We start from the raw sequence: 20,446 nt of genomic DNA, 5'->3' as shown, positions 1-20,446 counted from the left end.
CAATTTATGATACAGGCAGCAGTTTCCTTTTGCAACAGCTTCACAAGAAACTTTGGTCCAATAATCATATTCTGACAAATACTTTCGCGTTATTCTTGTGACTCATTGAGGATTCTCTACATCTGCATAAGTTTCAAATCGACGATTTAGGGCTCACTAAAGTATGTATTTCTGCGGTGCTTAAGCCCTTTATCAATTGTATCGCATTTAGGAGCAGGAAATCAATTACCCGTATAAATAATTCATAAAAGCTTCAGCGAAACCAATTATCAGGCTACTCTGCAAAGATCCTTCCTATAAAAAACATGGAATTGTTTTTTCGTTGTAAAACATGGTAAAAGTAAGCGGATTCTATAAAAAAAGTTTTATTAAAAAACTTCACCTTCACAATCCCGGTTTTTTTTTGCCGATATTATTAAATCTGTTGCTCCACGACATGCATGTTATTTATAGGTTATTATGTATTAGGGAAAAAGGTGGCAGAACAGCACGACATTGAATTCCTTGTTAGGTTCTATTTGAAAACTTGCCACTTGATGAAAAAGTGGACTAAAAACTTTTCATTAGTCCAGCGAGAGCTTTTCAGAAGTGCAACATTGGCGATGTTTTTGCCGTTTGTGCTATCAGGGTGGGTGTGAAACAATTTAGTGTCTCTGTGTTCTTTTGCTCGCCAATCAAGCGGAACATGCGAATGGACATGTAAAAAAGGGGGTGACAACAAAAAAGAATGGATACAAATTCTGTAGAAAATGCCAACAACCGAAGTTATAATTAATATTCGCACGACGCTCCTAAACAATGTTGTAGTTGAGCTTCTCACTGGCAGTGGGTGGTTCGCAGTCAAACGATGCCAGCAGCAGGTCTGCAAAGCGATCCGTCGAATGACATGCAAGGAGGCGGAAACACATTATGAGGGTTTAATTTTCTGGAGAAAACTTCGGAGGTTAGGCTTTTCGCTCTTGCCACAGCAACTCGAGCGAAAAGGCGTGGAAGAGAGCGCCTACCTGTGTCGCTGAGCAAAGTGCAGTGGTGCATGTGTTGCCAGAAGGACTCAAACTCACCGGGCGCGGGCAGAGGGGCGTTCACGGTGCTCACGTGACGTGTGAAAGCACCCACAATGGCCGCTAATCTATCAAAAGCGGCCACATTCAAATGTCCGTTCGGCAACCTGCAATGAAGGGTCATAAATCAAATGCAAATAAAGTGATAAGCTGCACCCTTCGCAAGCCCTCATGAGCTGGGATTTCTGGTGAAACCAGGAGAGATGAATAAAAGAAATCAGTGTTATTCATCTGCGAATGACGAAAGAAAGAAACAGCGAAAATTCACAATGATTCCCTCTATATTGCAATTAAGATAATTAGTTTTCCCGTTTTTCCAGGGAGAACAATATGGTTCTTAATAAGTTCATAAGTAAATGAACAGGGAGTGATATTAAATGAAAGCTCTGACGCATTTCAAAGCTCTGCACGAGTATAAAAGCATCACAACTCATTAGAAAAGTGAAATATACGATTTTTTTTTCAGTATAACTAAACATGCACAAATATATTGAAATTCTTGGAATACAGAATTCAAGCTTTTTCGTGGGTCTCCTTAAAGTCTAAATGTCGCTGAGAAAGCTTAATAATCCAGCTGTTAGTGAGGAACACAAGAAACTGAGCTTAGAGTTAAGATTTGTGAACACGACATTCTTGCATTTTGTAAAAACAATTTAACGACGAATAACGGAGGAAAACTAAGCGACAACCGTGAGAAAAGTCCTCCAAAAAATAATCCAACAATAAAAGATGCTTGTTTGCGATGTTGCAGGGGCAAAAAGGGCGAACAGGCATGTCTTGTGAGATGAGAGCGAAAGCCAAGTGGAAAGCTTTTATGCAAATAAATATCCAACGATTGATAAGGCATCATCAATCATGCTTACTTTATCAAGCAGTCTTCACGTGCTATTAAGGCCAATCGTACGATGTCTGCGAAGACGGGGATTACAACCCAATCGCTGGATTTGACTTTGGTCGAGATGTGCGTGCTGGATTTCTGCTTGCAGTGCCTGATCTTATCGGCTGTTATGCCACTCTCCATCGAGCTTTCTGTCTGTTTGTGCCACAAATCCCCGCATCCTTCCGCGTGTCTCTGCATGCAGTTCAACTGTTGACTCGTTGACGACAGTCTGCTCCACTGAAAAGCACAAGGAGCAGTGGAGTGGGTTAGTATCACTTTATGCTAAGCATTGATGGTCACATAGGGTGAATTGAGGATAATTCGAAGAGCAGGAGAAACGTTTAGAAGCCACAGAAGGCGAGCACAAAGAAATATGAGTCGCTTGTGATCAAATTATGCAGAATTTGTGAGCGAAAGTACACAAAATTATTGATTTTTCGTACAATTGCCATATTCATTCATTTATTCTTTATAGTTGGAAAAGTCATTTGCATTCCGAATATTCATTAGGAAGATTTCTCTTGTCAGTCAGTCGTTGAATAGATAAATTTTATTTAATTTTCATATTTGGGTAAAAAACGCTTCACTCTACTGATTAAAATTCTGCCAACAATCTATTCTATTTTCTGCAATCTCGGTGATATTCTCTGAGATTTTCAAGAAAATTTTATGTTTAGGTCAGCTTTTGCACATTACTTCAGCTCATATAAGATCTTTAATAGCTTCTACTCTGCTTAAACAGCCGCCTTTTGAGCACAATCAGAGTGATCAGAAGGGTATGGATGAACACCATTGAGTAACTTGAATTAAGATGCCGATAAGAAGCTTCAATTCTATCAGATTCATATAAGCATGAAAATTTCCTGTGAAAGTACGAAAGTGAGGGAAAGGGTAATTGCTCGAGAAAGGAAAATGGTAAAGATTGAAGATTCCACTAATATTATTCTGGGGGTGATTCTTCCAATATTGGGTGGAAAAGGGGTGGAATGATGGGATATATTATCGTAGACAAGAAAATCAGTGAAGTGTGCGACGGGACAAAGATTCGAGTGACACCCAGAGAGACTTTGTTCAATTTCTCATGCAGCCTCTCGGTTCCGAAAGAATGACGGCGGGTATTAAATCTTATTTCCGTTTTAGGCAAATGACTCCCACATTCCCTGGACTTTGCCATGGTGATCTTCCGCAGAGTAGATCCATTTAATCCGCAAGGGAAGTGAGGGTGGATGTGAGTGTGTGTGTTTTTGTGTGAGGAAAGTATCTGCCAGTTGCTTATAATTTTACGGTCCAGTTAAGATGTTTTCCACTAATTTAAATGGACCTTTTCCACTTAGAGCTTTCGCGCAACAGCAAAAGTTCTACTTTTCCCCCGAGATGGCAAATTTCCATCGAAGCTCATGAGGAAACTTGCGTTGAACTCTGACCCTACGGAATGCCTAGCATTGTGGGAAAAAATCAACTGGAGGAAATTGAGAATAGGAGAAATACGAGAAGCACAATCTTGTGGGGAGTTCAAAAGTCAAAACTTTTTAAACAAGTTACAGGGAAGTTGCTGTAATGTGTGCAGTTGAGTATCTTCAATGAACCTCACATGGGAGCAAATGAAGTGCGATGTTGCATTTTGTACTCAAAGAATAAGATTGACTGGTGGAGAGTAAATAATTAAAGTGAATAAAATGCTCTCAAGAAGGTACAGCAACTCTGTCGAAGATCATCAAAACTTCTTCATTAATACCCTTTCACACTCTTCAAACTTCCTTGATGTTATTTTGTAAGTGTAGCTTACGAATATACCAAGATATCCATGTTAAATGAAAGTTTATCAAAAGTCCTTCCATGCAGTGTTGTCTCATAATTAAAACGTGGAGTTTTCCACATCAGCAATCACTCCTTGCAACCGTGGGGAGTGTCTTGCGCCTTCGTCAGTTGTTGACGTGAGCGTCGATCGTGAGTGGCGAAGGGTGAGAAGTAACGAGGGCAAAAAGAATTATCCACTTCCCGTCGAATTGGGGTGGAAAGGCGACAGACTTACAAGAGAGACTCGACTTGTTTGTGGGTGAGGGCGGAAAGTCGAAAGTTTTCCCAAAAGCTCCAACGTGAAAGTAAAGGAGGGAAAGTTTCATTGCTTGTCTCACAATCTAAGAGCATACAAGTCCCATCGAGAGGACAAAAGGGGGTGGAGGGAAAAATTGATTTGTGTGTCAGAAACACTGGCCAATGTGCCATGGTAAAATAGCTCCGATGGAACTCTAATAAGTAATTTTCTCCATCAAATCCACAGAGTCTCCTCTCAATTCCCAATGTATACACAACTTCATAATGTGCAAGTCACATCAATTTGGACAAGAGTTGGACTGCATGTTCAGCGGAAGAATTCTCACAGCAAATTTCATACGAAATACTCTTGTCACACTGAGAATGATTTACAGTGTTCGGGTTTCGAGACACTCTTGGAAAAACTTTGCATAATAATTTCACACTGAGAAACTTTCTCTCCGCACAAGGTACATTGAGGGCAATGCCGGAGGTCTCCGAGTTCCAAACTGTATAGGAAAATGGTTAAAGACTGCACAAAGTGCTATTAATTAATTGCACATGAAAGTCACGTTGGATTCATTTAAAAATTCTCTCTGCTCCAAATACTTTTCCGCCTACTCACGACACACAATGAGCATTCTTTTCTGCAGCCTTCTGTGCTTTTACTCTATGTCCTTTGCTTATTTGGTGTTTTTTTTATATCCATGTTTGCGAAATTTACTATATTCCACAAATTGTCGCATAGCTCTTCCACCAAGTATTATATTAAAATTCACATATTAAAGTTAAGCGAGGCGGTTCAAATTAAAATAAAAGAAGAAGCGGGGAAAGAGCCAGAAAATAAGACTACTTCATAACCCCCTAATTAATTTTCCTAATCCTTTAAGTTTAAATAATTAGGGAAAGTGTGTATATATAAGCATAAGTAGGTTCATGTTTGTCAGCATCCCCAGCAGTTTGTGGTTGGATCAATATCAGGGCTCTTCAGAACGTGATTTTTATAAAAATTACACGAATTGAGAGCGTTCAAAACAATACGGTTACCACGATTTTTAATTGGAAAACTTGACAATGACGAAATCGATTTCAGTAAAAACCAGATAAATCATTGCGAAGGATTTCATTAAGGGCAAGTCGGCATCAGATCGAGGATCAATACTCGGCTTTGACGAATGTGTGGGTGTAAACATGCTATTAGCACGAAAACAATCTCATGAGGACATCAAATAAAGCAGCGAAATTGCTTTTGCAATGGAAATTCCAGAGCCACAAATCGCCCTTGAAGATTTATCCGCACAAATGCTCACAAATGCGGAATACACGGATTCTGGAGCGGATTTGTGCGATTTTTCATCCATTCAGCAAATAATATCCATAGACGGAAATGAGTGTGGAAAACTTTCTGTCGACTGTGTGACTTCCGGTGTGTGTGGCAAACCGTCCGCAATGAAAATCCCTCAACTCTTGTGCGGTATTTGCCATGGCGAATGACGGTTGTCGCTTGCCTGTGCGAATGAATATTTTATTATTTACCTCTGGATCGGGTTGAGTGTCCCGTCCGCAGTGTAGTAATGGAAAAAGTGGACAGACGCACGAGAGAAAGCATCCGGGATTAGGCTATACGTACATGAGATTTCAGGGATTCGAGGTTTATTGCTACTTGACTTCTTGTTCCATAAAACAGTTGACAAAGTGTGACCTGATTTTTGGTATAGCCATGACCTGGGTTATGTATTATTAAAGCAATTTGTCAGGCCACCTTTTTGCAAATCTTATGGGAACTGAGATTTCCGAGCAGCACGCGTCAAATAGTAGCCGCAATAAAAAAGCATCTTCAGATACCATAAAACCATAGAACTTTTATGAGTGTTCCCGAGCCAAAAACAGGACAACCAGCCGGAAATCCATTATCGCCCACTTTGTCATAGTCAGCAAAGTCCAAAACACCTTTCCGGGCTGTTCGCAGAGCGAACTGCACACGCCGTTGTGCTGCGAGTAAGAATGCCGGCATGAGAGACACCCTGTCGCATTATTTATTGCACGAAGGATTTATGTTTCTGAAATGCCATCAGCGTTTGCCAGAATTATCCTGCACTCCAGCCATTCGAGCAAATACACACCGTCGAAAATCTTCCTCATCTCCTTGAATATTTCATCTGAAGCGACACCAAGGATCGCCCACCTGATACTTAAGCGGGCGATGGGAAATCCGTAGAGAAATGTGAGGAATTCACTGATGCTAAGAGGCATCAGTGTTTGAGGAAATAAAATCCCTCGGAGATTTAAGTCAGATCGGAACTATCAAAGTGAATTTATCTAATTGGACAAATTGGGAGATGCTGTCTTGCAAGCTAATTTTCTACTCAGCTCTTCTCTTTTTGGACTCTATTTTGCTTCTCTCAATACGATTACTCACCGTGCCTGTGAGACGTGCCACCGGAATTGCATCCAGTGTCTCGAGAATCGCGGTGGCACTATTGTAGTTGCCCACCAGGAGACAATATTGGGCAGCACCACTCCACATCTCGACAATCCGACTTCTCTCCGTAATTCCGTCGCACTGCAAAATAAATGGGTTTTGAGGCATGGCATTAATTGCTGTGAATTGCACATCATTTCAGGTTCTGTCTCCAGCACACCACAAACTGCCCCCGTTCCCCCAGCTTTATGAGACAAGTTTAGAAAGTCAATGAGATACATATTTCATCCACTGACAAATGCCTGGGAGAAAAATTCTGCGAAAAGCAGTGCGAGGAGGACTAAGCTTGGTGAAATACTCAGCTTCCTACCAAGAAAATGGGATAGTAATTCAAAAAGTAAAGATCAAGCCAATTTATGCTAAATTAAGCTTTGTGTATAAATATTTGCTTCGTTTGGCACTGTATAAATAAAATCCGCGACGTGAGTTCAGAAAAATGTTTAACATTTGCTCCGTATTTGGCTGCGGGGCATTTGAAGACAACCCACAATTATTTTTGTAAAAAAAGAATTTTCTCAGAAATGCAACAAATTATATAATTGGAACATGAACGAAAATCCTCCTAATCAACTTCTAATGGAATGTGAACATTCTGTGTGACCCGGTCTTCAGAGAATACATGAGAATCGACTTGTCCTCACCTGAAGGATATCGTTGGATGCCAAGAGGCGAAGTCGTGATGACCAATCCAAATACGTTTCCAAGTTGCATGTCTTCTTGGGATCCTGATTTCCGGGAGTGCCATTTTGTGCACAAGTTGATGAACTGTCCTGCTTGCTCAAAATGTTCCCATTGCATTGCAGGAACTCTTCCGGTCCCACATGCTTCGCCAATTTCCTCTCGATGCGACACAGCAATTGAGCCAGTTGAGATGCTGACGTCCACTTCATGTCGCTCTGCACGGCACAGGGAGAATGGCATTGGCTTTAGGAACTCTCAGTTTATAGCCTCCTACCTTGCGCCCACATATTTCACCCATAACGAGGGATTTGAGAGTGATTTCCTCCACCGAGAGCCACTCCTCGGGGGCCATGCCAAAGGCTTTAATGAAAAATCAATGCACTTTGCCATCATGGTCCACTTGTTTTCGGCATTGGAGCCACTGTCGCTCGGCGGGGGCGGGAGACTGAGCTTACGAGGGTACAAAAACCCAGACGAAGGGTGGAGAGAGGAAATCTATTTGCCCACCATTGTGCAACCCGAAAAATTCAACTCCCCAGTGAAGGTTATGTGAATGGAAAAGCCCTCGAGAAATGACTTGGAGCTCGATTGCGGCAAAAAAAATGTCATTTGTACTATTTGTAGAGGTCTTTTGCTGGAGTCGAGAAAGAAGTGCACAAGACATTCTGTCCACATGCCTTTTGATGTCGACAGACAATCCATATTCACATTATTATTCGGGGATGAAGTTAGCAAACTGCGCTTGCCATCGCAATCCCAAGAGCCATATTCCATTCTCCCAGCTCTTTCCCATTCTTTGGCTGTTATCTTGCAGACATTTTTCAATTTAACCCAAATAATGCCGATGTCAATGGTCTTTCTGAACATTAAGGGCCATCTGAGCAGAGGTACGCCTCTATACCACATAAATTCATTGTAAAATTTTAATAAGATTGCTGTAAAGAATTTTATGATTCTATATTATGCTCAACCTAGTAAAACTTTTGTTGAAATTATTTGAAATGGAGCCTTGTTTATGTTAATCCCTACTATCCAGAACATTGTTCGGACTGAATTTATCACTGTTCCTCGCAATAAAATGCAAATGGTATGGAAATTATCTGTTATAGTCGTGCAAAAATCTATGTTTAACACTGTCAAGTGGGCCAAAATGAGACCTTTTACATTTAGTTACTTATTTTTGTCACTTTTCAGTATACAATTTCACATGTTGACATTTGAGTTCCTTCCATTTCACGGTTCTTAAATGTTATATTTGTGTTCTCTTTTTCATTCGCCTGAATAATTAAAGGTTTTTTTTCCGTTGACTCACAGTTTTTTGTGCGAAAGTTTAGGAAAATACACCTCAACTGAGAGCTATTAAACCAAACCATTTCACGTGCAATTTACATATTTAGTGCAATTCTGATGCATTTTTCATGGCAGGTTTTTTTGCCAGGCCGCTGTTATTTAGTGTGCAAAGTGACGCCACAACCGAATCCTCTCTATATTTTTGTAAAACGTACGTTATAGATGTTTTTTTTCTGCCTTCACCTGCAATTGAGGCATAAATTTTCAATATATCTGCTTTCATGCTTTGCCTTTCTCCGCGCCACAGAGTCAAAAGTTATATGAAAATTGATATTTTCCTGGGTGGAGTGCTCAATTTTTGGGGCCACGAGAATTTTTTGTGGGTTATTCATGAGCAAACAGATGAAAACTATTGGCAATTTGCATGTCTCCCTTTTTCCGCCAAATAATAAATCAAACACGCCGGGTCGGCGGGGTTATGGACCCTCTCACAGGGATTTTATACGTGGTGAAAGTTGCGGTGAAGGTTCTGTCGGTCTCATAAATTACGTTCGGGTTATTCCTCAAATATTGGCTACTCACTTTTTCCATGTTGGATTGACAGGCACGCAACTCCTCCTCGTGATGCTCCAGATCGGTGAGACGATTTAGCAAGGCACTCAGTAAGTCGGAGACTCTATCACCAAGTTCAGTGTTTGCACATCTGCGATGAGGCTGATTAATCAATGTGATTTGTCACGAGTTTGGTGAATGTGAGCCATTTACCTGGCAACGATATGTTTCACGTGACACATGATTCTCTCATCTCGGAAATCGTAGGGGAAGATCTTGGTCCACAGTCCGAGGAGTCCGACGAGGCGATCCTGTGGCTCGTGGTCAGGTACGGAAGACAACAGTTGCCCGAGGAGCTCGTGAGGGCGCACAAACAGACGCGATGACAAGAGGAAGGAGAACACATAGTCCTGCAGATGGAATAAGACATTCTCATTGATTATGCATGATTGCATCAATCAATAACCTTCCTATGAGATTAAGAGTCCTGATTTTCCACTTATTGTATCAAAATGTCACCCTTCATCGGGGTCTATTTTCGAATACAGGCCAAACAATTTGACTAATTAAGTAGTTGAAGTCTTAAATCAATTCCCTTGTGTGCAAAATGTTATTTCGGGTTTTAAGCTAATACGTATAAACTCGAGAGAATCTCTCCCGGGCTTTGGATAAAGCTACAAAATCTCTCAGTATATCAAATGATTTCCAATTCACAGTCCGCTCTGACGAACGACCCCATTAAGCTCTAAAACGGGGTTTTGCAGCGAGCTTGCGCTGAGATTAATGCGATCAATTTTGGAATAAGCATAAACATGTCGGTTGAAGGTGCGTTCGCAGTTGATGGTATTGTATGGCAATGTGCAGACGAAGAGTATATCTTCAATAATGCACTTAGGGTTTGAATTCAAAACCATGAATTGTCATGATTAAAGTATAAAGTTTTTCGGAACGTGCAGCAATATTCAGCACGAGGAGTTGCATACCTTATGTGCTGCTATTACTCAATTTAGCATAATGTTTGTGGTGGGAATAAATCAGGAGAACGAGCTCATGGACTCACCTTATCGAATTCATCACACTTGGCCGGCATGAGGGAGTCAATTAGTGAATCCAGAGGACCGGAAACCGCATTTCCATTGCTGTACATTATACCACCAGGTCCCAGAGCAGCGTTCTGCAACAATTCAACCATGCGATTATGATTAAGCGACGGTTACAAATGTTATTCGTCCTGAGACGTGTGGCCACGCTTCCGTCCATAATTCCGGGTATTTTGCGGCTGTCTAATCTGGCATATAAAGTAATGTGAGCATTCACACAAAACCACTTTGGAAGGTGTCTGTAAATGGTCATAATCAATATTGCAGGGATCGGAAGTCCTTTCAGAATTACAGTGCAACCGATCACGAGCATCCACATCATTCAATAATGTGGAAGTAAAATTCATTGGTCTCGAAATAAATTGCCATTATTTATGTACAACGAAACAGAGTCACGATGTTGTTTATCCAGCGTTAATATCAATGGTGAATATAATCAGCAATGCGAGGGAGGCTCGTAAATAATGGATGATTGAGTGGATACCCGATAAACACCATGTTAATTTTATATTAGGAAATAGGCTTTTGTGCTCAGAAATGGACGTCCGGTGCGTGTCTATTTGATAAGATTCATATCTTTAAGAGCTCGTGATGTTGCGTGATAAAATTTGCAAAAGCAACATGAGACTACGAACAGAATTTGAGACTCCAATTCAATTTTCATTCGCATTTTGCTGAAAGCAAAATACACAGAAGCAATTTGAGCATGAGTTTGTGTTTCTCAGCGAAAATGGATTAAGAAAGTGCACTTTGTGTATTTTAGTTTCGAACTTTTAATTTAATTATACTGAGCATCATATCAGATATCGAACAATAAGCTCTTGACTTGAAATAGACTTTCTAATAGTTAGAGGCGAATTTTTTAAATAAAGAATAAGTGGATTCCTTCTCTTTCTCTGTCAAGATTTTAAAGCGATTAAATCAAGGTTTAGATAAGTTACATATAAAAATATTCTGAATATGTGAGGATAATACTCTTATATAAAACAAAGGGAAAACTTAAAACGTTAATTGAAAATTTTGCTGGCTTTTCAGGATTAAATAGACTAAATGTAACCGTCAATATCTTGGTCAATATTGTATGTAACACATTTTCATAATTTGCAGCACTGCAAATCTATCTTATCAGTAATTTTACTAAAATAACACCACTTCGTAATGTAAAACCGCTTAAATGAAAATCCACCAATCTTCCATGGATATCATATCGCATTAAAGTAATGAAATGTGGGAAAGCACGCTATTAATTCTCTCAATTTCACATGAATAATACCCGCCAGTATTGGCCTAATCTCGCGCATGAAAGTTCATTTTCAGTCAAATACCAATCAATTGAAAATTGTGGTTTTGCGCCAATATGGTTCATTTACATCAGCGCGGTTGCTGTGGGCTGCAACCCCACGTTCTCGCGCCGAGCTGAAGTAGTCGGCACGAAGTAGGGAAAGAGTTAAATTGAGCGGAAAAGTCTGTAAGTGGGTAATCGAGACGAGAGCATAATTCCTCCAATGAACTCAATTGTTTATTGAGCGCGATTCTATTGTAATTTTGAACGGAAATCTGTTGATGCTTTGACTAAGTTTCATTCTGATACTCATCAATGAATTTCTGGGAAATTGCTCCAAATTCCCGCAAGTTATTTCGGGAAAAATTCCAATATTAACCAACTTGCATATTCCCTGAGGCTTCTAATATCTTGTGGCGTATCGCAGTGCGCTGCACATCTGCAATAAATTGAATATTTGTGGCATTTGAATCCCAAGTTTGGAATGGATTTCAAGTTTTAGGAGCTCAAAGTTGTTGATGTGTAATTATTCATGGTGAGAAGGTTGCAGCTGAAGTAACTGAGTAGCGACACTGAGTATAAGTAAGCTATTATCCATTCACGAGAAAAGACGTTGGAAATTTATCATTGTCGCCTGAGTATTCTTCCCTCCTTATCCGCACATCTTCCTTCCTCGTCGCGCTCATTACCAAATAGATCGAACAAATTGTTGAAGCTGAAGGTGAGATGTTGTCATAAATATTCCGCAAAGTCGAATTTAATTTAAGTTCTTCACCCTAAACCCCAAAACTTACACATAACGACACGACGACGCATCAATCACGCTCGATGGTGTGTTCGCGCGCGAATATGTCACATTCACTTTGTCGCTGTCAGCGGAGATTTTCCTCGTGATCTTCTTCAGCGATATGGGGGTTCGAGTGGAGGGAAGTTCAATTCCTTGGCGGGCGTGGCAAAGGGCGAAGAAGGGTCGCGGCACATCAGCGAGGTTAATAGTATAGAGCGCAATTGTTGCGTGGCCTCTCGACTGAAGAGAAAATTCAGCCATTATGTGAGAGCACTCGGGAAAATTATTAATTGAATTGAGATTGTTCGCTCTGGGCTTTTTCCACACTAACATTACAAAACTCTTTCCGACGTTCCGGGCGGAGATGATGATTTTGCCCTGTGAATTCGCGCTGTGTCTTCCAAATAAATACATTTAAGTAAATTATTTCAATTTGTCAAATGAGAACACACTCAAGTTAAATGGTGTTAAATAATTCTTCATGTTGAATTTGAACATTTTATTAGCATTAAAGTCAAATTGATGGCATTATTGCTGGGGAGATGCGATATGCTAGAAGTCAGGATGTGCCAAATCCACTTTGCGGAATATTGAATAAGTCCAAATTCCTGGAAAAATCTGCGTGAATTTTTCAGGGGACGGAAGGCAGGGCATAATTAATTGAAATTCCTTCCTCGACAGCACAACCCCAAAAACTCCCACGTGCCACCGAGTCCCTGGGCCATCATTAGGCAATTAATTACAGATTGAGTGGTGTGAAATTATCGCGACATTGCGCGCAATTGACCACCATGAATGGGAAATTCTCCACGCTGCTGGGGTGGAAACTTACCGTGAGACTTGGGGGTGGATTCTCACATGCCACTTCCGGAGGCTGTGCCGAGGTGCCGTGAATGGTTTTTTGGTCGCTATCTAACTGACTGGAGGATGTTTTTGCCTGCAAAGGAGAGAATAAAAAGGAGACACGGCCATTATAATTGAATTATTGAGACTCTTTCACGTTGAAAGACCGATAAAATCTCACTCCCTTGGTCCTACAGAGCTTTCATGTCGGCAATATATTCAAGAGGCATTGATTTTCAACTTTGAGGAAAATTCGAATTGAATAGCCTAGGAAATGGATCATGTGGAAAATTCTGTTTCATCTCTTGTCGAACGTCTCAATGCCCACCAGAGAGATTCGTGAGGTGCACTTCAAATAGACCATTTGAGGAAGAAACTGAAAAGGAATTTACAGACGATATGCTATTAGAGACCCAGTCGGTCATTCGCTCATGCCTCATGAAATGTACAACTTGTTCACTGTCCTGGGAGAAAATCCCATCAACCACATTGGACTCAGATAAATGGCAACGGGAGAAGGCATCACGAGCTCCTGTTAAAAGCTGGAGAATGTATGTTTGCAGTATTTGATTGTTGTACATACATTTCATTGATTATACGTTCTACCTTCACAATGTTACCCCACAAATTCACTCTTACTCTGCTCATTTCAATTACCCATGGGCTCTAAAATTTATTTTCTCCCAACTCAAACTCACGCTCTTTACAATTTAAGTTTGAAAACTATTAAATTCAATTAGTATTTTAATGTCTTACTGAATTCATTTTTACAAAATTGCTGTTTTTATTTCTTTTATCGTGAAGTTGGAGGAAGGAAATCTGTGGGCGAGTATAAATGGTGAACAAATCCTGAGACTTTCCCTCAGTGAATCACTACACTGTGAAATAATTGAGCAAATACGGGTGTTTTTGTGAAAAACCTAAGACAAGTGACTTTGATTCCCGACTGAAGAGTCCTCAGAAAGTGAGAGGGTGCGCTTCTCACCCAGTGGTTGAAATCAAATTTACTGGGAAAATCAACATAATTTAGGATGAGAAAACAAGCTAAAACATCAAGCTGTGGCGAGTGAATACGAATAATTATAGAAACGTACAAGAAGAGCTTTGGCCGGAGGTAAGAAGGCGTAGAAATGATGTCTGTGAGGTGGAAATTAAATTAGGAAATATTTTTCTCTGCGAAAAACTCATCTGTTTGACGAAACATTGCAAGTTAAAAATGCTAGAAAAAAAAAGTCAGGAATCTGATTGTCAAAGTGTTTCCCGAGAAAGGGAGAAGCCTAAGTCGCGTATTCACCTTTTATTCCCGTTAATAATACACACATTGAGTGTCGAAGCTATAAAACACACGCCATTGGAATTACAAAGAACCTCCGCAATCAAGTTCCATGTCTGAGATTGACTCTGAAAAGTCGTCATTGTTGATGAAGTCGCGTGTTTTCATTCGCATTTTTTGTTGGGTGGAAAAAAATGAAGGATAAGAGTTGGAAGGAGACAAGAAGACAGTTTAGAGATGAAATTGTTTTCTCATTTGACCCATTTTCTCCCATCGACAATGTTGTCTTTGCAGCTCAACATGTTTTCTAATTTCATCTCAGGTTATTCTGCGTCGAAAATTCATGCTGTTCTCATAAATATTCAGCATTTTGAATCACAAGAAATCTGCTAAAATCAAGGCTAAAATATTCCAAATTATTCCGAGGCGAAGAATTGCTGCAAAATTATTAAATACATCAGTTATGCTGAGGAATTTCCAACCACTTTTCACCCACAGAGATAATAATTCAGAGCGTCCATCTCTCATCTGGTGAACATGCAACTCTGAGCGCGTATAATTTAGCGAAAATGATGTGGATGGGAAATGAATTTGGAGGGGAATACAATCCCTATTCATGAGATTCTTTTTCAGGGCGGTATGCAGGATTGCGCTGGGAAAAAATATGGAGCAAATCCTCGTCGCTTAGAAGAATTTCCACATGAAATGTGATCCGAGACTCGTGAGCATGCACAAGAGCGACCACAATTAAGAAGGAGCGAGTCTTCATGGTCCTGGGGTCGGGTCAATTTGGCAACGACACGAGCACACATACCGTGGCAAAATGGTCTGCGGTGTTATTGTCATCGTTGTCGTCGTCCTTCTCATCGTCCTCGCTGCAACTTCCACCCACGAACCTGCGTCCGGTGCCTCGATGACGGATCCTCTGGGACGAACTCTGCTTGCACCGTGCACCACATGCCACGGCGGACAATTTACTGGCGTAATAGTACATCGCCATACGTCAGTAAACAACTATTATATCCAGAGAGACTTTCACGCGGAAGTGTGTGACAATCTGGGCACTACAGCGACATTCCTAGTCCGCCCTTCCGGCATCAACTGCACCACTTTTGCTGATTAACCAACACACGGATCACCTGTTGTGGTTCCATATCGTTCCCCCTTGTGACACTGGCTCGCAGCTTGACATTCAATTTACGATCTCCTGACCACAAGCACTCAACTTCCTGCTAAATGCGCAATCACAATTTCACGATCATTTCACTGGAAAACTCATCAACACTTCCCGATGCGAATAATGAGTTTTTTCACACTCTAAAAATTATTCAAAAGCGTTTATTGTCGCGGCAGAAGAGCCTTCAAGAGATGACGAGTGGTCACCATCTGTCTTTCTCTGAACAATATTCGATATTGATTGAGATAGAGTTGAAAGTATATAGATCTAGTGTCAGCACTCTAGCTAGAGACACGTTTGCTCTAACTTCATTTCACAATATTCTAGACTAGATTGATGAAGAAAAGCATATTCAGAAATGATATTTCAGTGATTCATTCAAAATTTGAATATTCAATAAAAGGAGAAGGAAAATACAGAGTCAATAAAACACAGTCAGTTAGGTCAATAAAGCCAATAATGTGGAAAGAATTGAGAAGAGGAAACCCATCAGGAGCAAAATATGCAGAGGACACTTCTGCAAACTGGGTCATTCACATTTGTGGGGTAATAAAAAATAAATTGCATAAAAAAAATACAATTATTTCGTGCTTGTGATTTGTTGTCCTTTATTGATGGATTTCCGAGGAAATTCAACCCGACCTATTGATGTTCTGCCGAGGGTGAATTGATGAAACTCCCACCTTTTTCTTGTCGCAATCCGGATTCAATGACTGGGAAAAAAATTCCCACAACGAGATTAAAATGATAATTTTATTGGTGATGAAAATCCAACTTTTTCCATTGCACGGTTTGTGGTTGCGGCTTTCGGGGGGTGATTTTGCCAAGAAAGAAGAGTACTTTAATAGGCATAGTTGGGTCAATTCCGGATGGCAATTGTGGAGGGCAAATGCAGGAAGTTCTGGCACTGAAATTGTGTTGATTTCACTTAGAGTGGCACATCAAATTTTCCGAAACGATCTTGAAATCACTCTCTCTCTCTCTCGGTCAAAGTAATTTGACGGAGGAAATTGAGGATGGATGCCATTGATTGGGAAATGATGAGAATTCACCATAGAATGGAGCAATTTCACTATACAAGGGCTTCGAGAATGACACAATGTTAAAATTCTTAGGCAATGAGGAGGCCTTTTTGCATGTGAAATGCTCACTGAATTGAAACCACGAACTCGATGACGTGGCAAAAGCGCTCCTTCTGTCTAGGGAATTCTTGGGAAACGCACCAGAGCCCTTGAATTGCCCAGTCATTCTCCCATGAGAGTGGAGAGAGGGATGAAAAAGCAGGGAGGCGATGAAAAAAGAGGAAGCGCCAATAAGTGTAATCAACGTCATCTTTTGAATACACCCTTCACAAAAAGCATCACTAGACCACACAAAGTGATGTGACAAACTTTGAATTTTAATAAAAATATCATTTCCGTCGGCCTGGTTAATTGAATGAAGAATTATATTTTTTATAGATGTCATTCACAGATTTTATCACACTGCTGATGTTTGCGAATATTAAATATGCCCATTATTTATTAAACTATCGAAAGCGCTCAGCTTTTTTCAGCCTCACTACCACATTATGTATCAACAATGATGTTTTCACATTCACTCCCTCTCAAATACCCGCTGTCCGCGCTTCAGCATATTTGCACAAGGATTCGCAGTGAAATCATTTGGGTATATAAACCGCATATTTTATTCATGAATTGAAGGGTGGAAAAGGAAATCTTGCGGGTTACTTGTCCATATTTCTTCTTTTTTTCACCCTCATGTCTTTTTCGGGACACTTTCGAAATTCTTTGCATGAATCTGTCTCGCGCCCGGGCTCAGATGCAACCCCTTAACGGATGGGTTTATGTAAAATACGTCAAATAAATCGAATGCAAATATTGTGGGGAATGTATAATGAATTTCAAACAAAGCTATTTGATATTGTCTGAGTTACTGGATGAATAGTTTTAAGCGCGGGAAAAAATGTCGCTATGGATTAGTTTATAAATCATGCAATCCTAAACCCATCAACGAAAATTAAAAGTAGGATCACATCTATTCAGTTTGTAATATTCGCAAATCCGATAAACCCTCTCGCGCGGGTTGAAAATTCATTTTTCACTACTGCGAGTGAAAAGCTCTGATTTTAGTGCTTTCTCGCGGGAAAGCGCTTTCACCTCAAAATGGATGATATGTGCAAAATTTAAAATGCATAGCATCTCTTTCATTTTTTTCCCCTTGCAATGCCATCTGAATTTTTCATATGAGGGAAAATTTAATTTGCAATGGAGAGTAGTCGCGGTCTGACTAAAGACTCTCGACTGCTCTCGACAGATGTAAAGTCGGTGTGCTTGTCGAGATTCTCACGTTGAAAAATGTGGAGTGAACCAGATTTCAAATAACTTTAGGCATAAATTTAATTTATGGATGCAGCCATTTGGGTAAGAGTGTCGGGGTGTTTCAAAAGGCTAGCGAATGACGAAATGTGACAATTTATTGACCTTTCCTTCTGCCGGAGACTGAGTGAAAGGGATTCCCTCTCGAGTGTGTGCGAAGAAGTGGGTGTTAGGGGTGGGATTTTTTTTTTGTAATAAGACGTTGTGAATTGTGGGGAATACAAATCGTCACATTGGGAAACACAATGTGACGCTGGAGAGGATCTGTTTGGATGAAAAGGACCCTCACTGGCAATCTTTCCTCTCTTGGCTCAAGTGTAGGGACGTGGAGATAAATGTTGAATTCAATACCCAACAGAATGGAAATCAATTTAAATTCAGAGAGTCAATGAAATCACATCCCACCACAGACTGTGGGGTTGGTTTTGTCGGGTGCCCAAAAGAAGGTCATTAGGGTGGCAATTTTGGAATTGTTGCTGCTAAGCAATTTTGGTAGCTCAATAGGGATTTTCCGGTGGGAAATTGTGGGTATGGTTTCTTTAAAAACACTTTCACTTAATCCGACAAATTGATCCACAAACATCCATTATCCTCACTCAGGCAAACACTTCTTAAGCACCTTCTCAGTCGGAAAATCACTTACACAACACAACGCGCATGGAATTCGGTGGAAAGGTAATCACATTTATCATCATTTAATCCAGAGAAATGTCTAGCATTACACAGTTTCCCCAACAAAACTTTGAACACAGCTACAGTCAGACCTTGTTTTCAGCACCACTCTTCGTCTTCGTGGTCAGACACCAACTGATTTTACCCCAACAAGCTTTTCAATTCAAGAATCTTGAGAATGCGTTACATTCCACACGTTCCACAGCTCTCCTATCCCAACAGAGCATGCGCAGTGCAGAGTTTTCCCCTTACTGCGAAAGACTCTCTATATTGGGACCAAAATCATCTTAATGGTGAATTACCCGAATCGCCATGCCCGAGGAAATCACACTTTTACTTATTATCTCGCATATGAGAATTCCCAATGGGGGTTGCAAGTAGAATATAGGATGTGTCTCAGTGTCATCTTCAATGAATTTGTCATGGCTGCTGACACGCGGAGCATAAGAAATGAATTCAAGGGAAGTTTTGCTATAAGAAAAACTTGAAGGTATTTCCCGCATATGCTCTCCAAAGTTATGATACAGTCACATGCGAAAAGACTCTTATGTCTCCAATAGATCCATAAATAAAATTATTTCCTTTTCCTTTACGTGTCGGACCAAGTTTAGGGTCAAGCCAGGAGAAACCTTCAAATATTCATCTAAGGGAATATGTAACTTTGTGCTACAAAATAAAAGATTCACTTGATTTCTATGACGTTTCGCAATTACTTATTCATGCAGGAAAAGCCAATTTTGAGCAAGTTTGGACATGAAAGGCAAAGTACAAAAGCACGGGAAATGAGCTTCTCCATGGGTGTATTTTAGAAATGAAGTGAAAATTGAACTCATAATTGAATACAAAGCAAATACCGGAGTTCTATGAGTAATTACTTGATAAATTAATTAAATTCATTGTACTTAAAATATGGTTGTAATTTCTGTAATATCGTAAAAGTTTATTTATTGTATGTCATCATTGGTACAAAAATCCTTTGTTTTTAACAGCATAAAGCGAAATGCGTCGTTAGGGAGAATCCTCTGAAATCAAGGATTTTCATCTCCAGAAGCCACAGCAATATTTTCTCGTAATAATAATAATCATTTAAATTTACTGTCGAGTGATGCATGTTGAGAAATATACGTATGGTATGAAATTGTGAAATTAATGGGGAAATCCTCAAAGATGAAACTTTTAGACATGTTAATTAAATTATCTGGCAAATTTTCCAACTTTAATCTGCCAAAATCATGCCAAAGCACTGAGGAGCAAAGCTGAATTTAACATATTACATAAATTTCCCGGAAATAGTGAATTATCTGGGGTGAAAGTGACTAAAATGGAAATCAAACATGAAATTATGCACAAAAAATATTAATTTGTCTTTCACTGCGTTATTTGCATTAAACTAAGTGGGATTTGCACTCGAATTTACATTGAAAAAATATGGAAAGCGGTAATTAAATGCAATGCATTAAAAAATACGTAAACAAGAACGTAAATATTTGTAAGAGATAGAAGAGTGGCACGTTAATCCATTTTGTGCAATGAATTTTCCATTTTGCATTGATGGATATTGTAAAATTGAATTGGAACAATTCGTGCCTCTCAGGATTTTAGTAATTTTCCTAATGGAATGAATGAAAAAATGCACTGGGAGATTCCAGGGAAAAAAATTCCCTAATTGAACCCAGTGAACAGTGAATTTTCCCAGAATTTAATTTGAGATGTGCATCAATTTCTTGGTACCTCAGAAAGCTCTCTGGCCTAAGAATTGAAGCCTTGTGAGTGGAATTTTCATTGTGCTCAGCAAGAATTTTACATTGTGGAAGTCATGATAAATAGATGAGAAGATTATGAATAAATACACTCACATTTTCATAAATGAACTTCTGTATATCTTGAATTTTCTATGTGAAAAGCTCTGAGGGTGAAAAATAGCGCAGAGAAAGACGAAAGTTGGATATAATTG

At 39.9% G+C, this 20,446-nt stretch overlaps 1 protein-coding gene across 2 annotated transcripts; it reads right to left on the bottom strand.

Moving 5' to 3' along the window:
* Positions 1–748: 748 nt before the first annotated feature.
* Positions 749–18,612, bottom strand: LOC132262829 (ras-GEF domain-containing family member 1B). 2 transcript variants are annotated; one of them, XM_059762266.1, is made up of 11 exons: positions 18,386–18,612; positions 15,080–15,770; positions 12,982–13,086; positions 10,041–10,154; positions 9,194–9,390; positions 9,011–9,131; positions 7,099–7,353; positions 6,395–6,538; positions 1,925–2,178; positions 1,005–1,168; positions 749–862 (listed from the first exon to the last, which is right to left on the bottom strand). In XM_059762266.1, exons 2-11 carry the CDS (start codon positions 15,263–15,265, stop codon positions 792–794), a joined length of 1,611 nt encoding a protein of 536 aa, XP_059618249.1. In that variant the 5' UTR covers positions 15,266–15,770; positions 18,386–18,612; the 3' UTR covers positions 749–791. The 2 variants fall into 2 exon arrangements, with proteins under 2 accessions (XP_059618249.1, XP_059618250.1); XM_059762267.1 differs by having other exon boundaries at positions 15,080–15,661; positions 18,464–18,612.
* Positions 18,613–20,446: the final 1,834 nt, after the last annotated feature.

This window comes from Phlebotomus argentipes, unplaced genomic scaffold (genome assembly GCF_947086385.1).
Source record: "Phlebotomus argentipes unplaced genomic scaffold, Phlebotomus argentipes genome assembly contig_15, whole genome shotgun sequence".
NCBI lineage: Eukaryota > Metazoa > Arthropoda > Insecta > Diptera > Psychodidae > Phlebotomus > Phlebotomus argentipes.
The sequence above is the reverse complement of the archived record's forward strand: the minus strand, read 5'-3'. Positions and strand labels throughout refer to the sequence as shown.

What these genes read in the sequence shown, in the direction of transcription:
- LOC132262829 (XM_059762266.1), bottom strand. Translation starts at nt 15,265, where the DNA reads ATGGCGATGTACTATTACGCCAGTAAATTGTCCGCCGTGGCATGTGGT. An exon ending in GTCAATCCAACATGGAAAAA is followed by an intron (nt 7,354 to 9,010) that starts GTGAGTAGCCAA and finishes TGTGCCGTGCAG; the next exon opens with AGCGACATGAAGTGGACGTC. An exon ending in CGTGAAGACTGCTTGATAAA is followed by an intron (nt 1,169 to 1,924) that starts GTAAGCATGATT and finishes CCTTCATTGCAG; the next exon opens with GTTGCCGAACGGACATTTGA.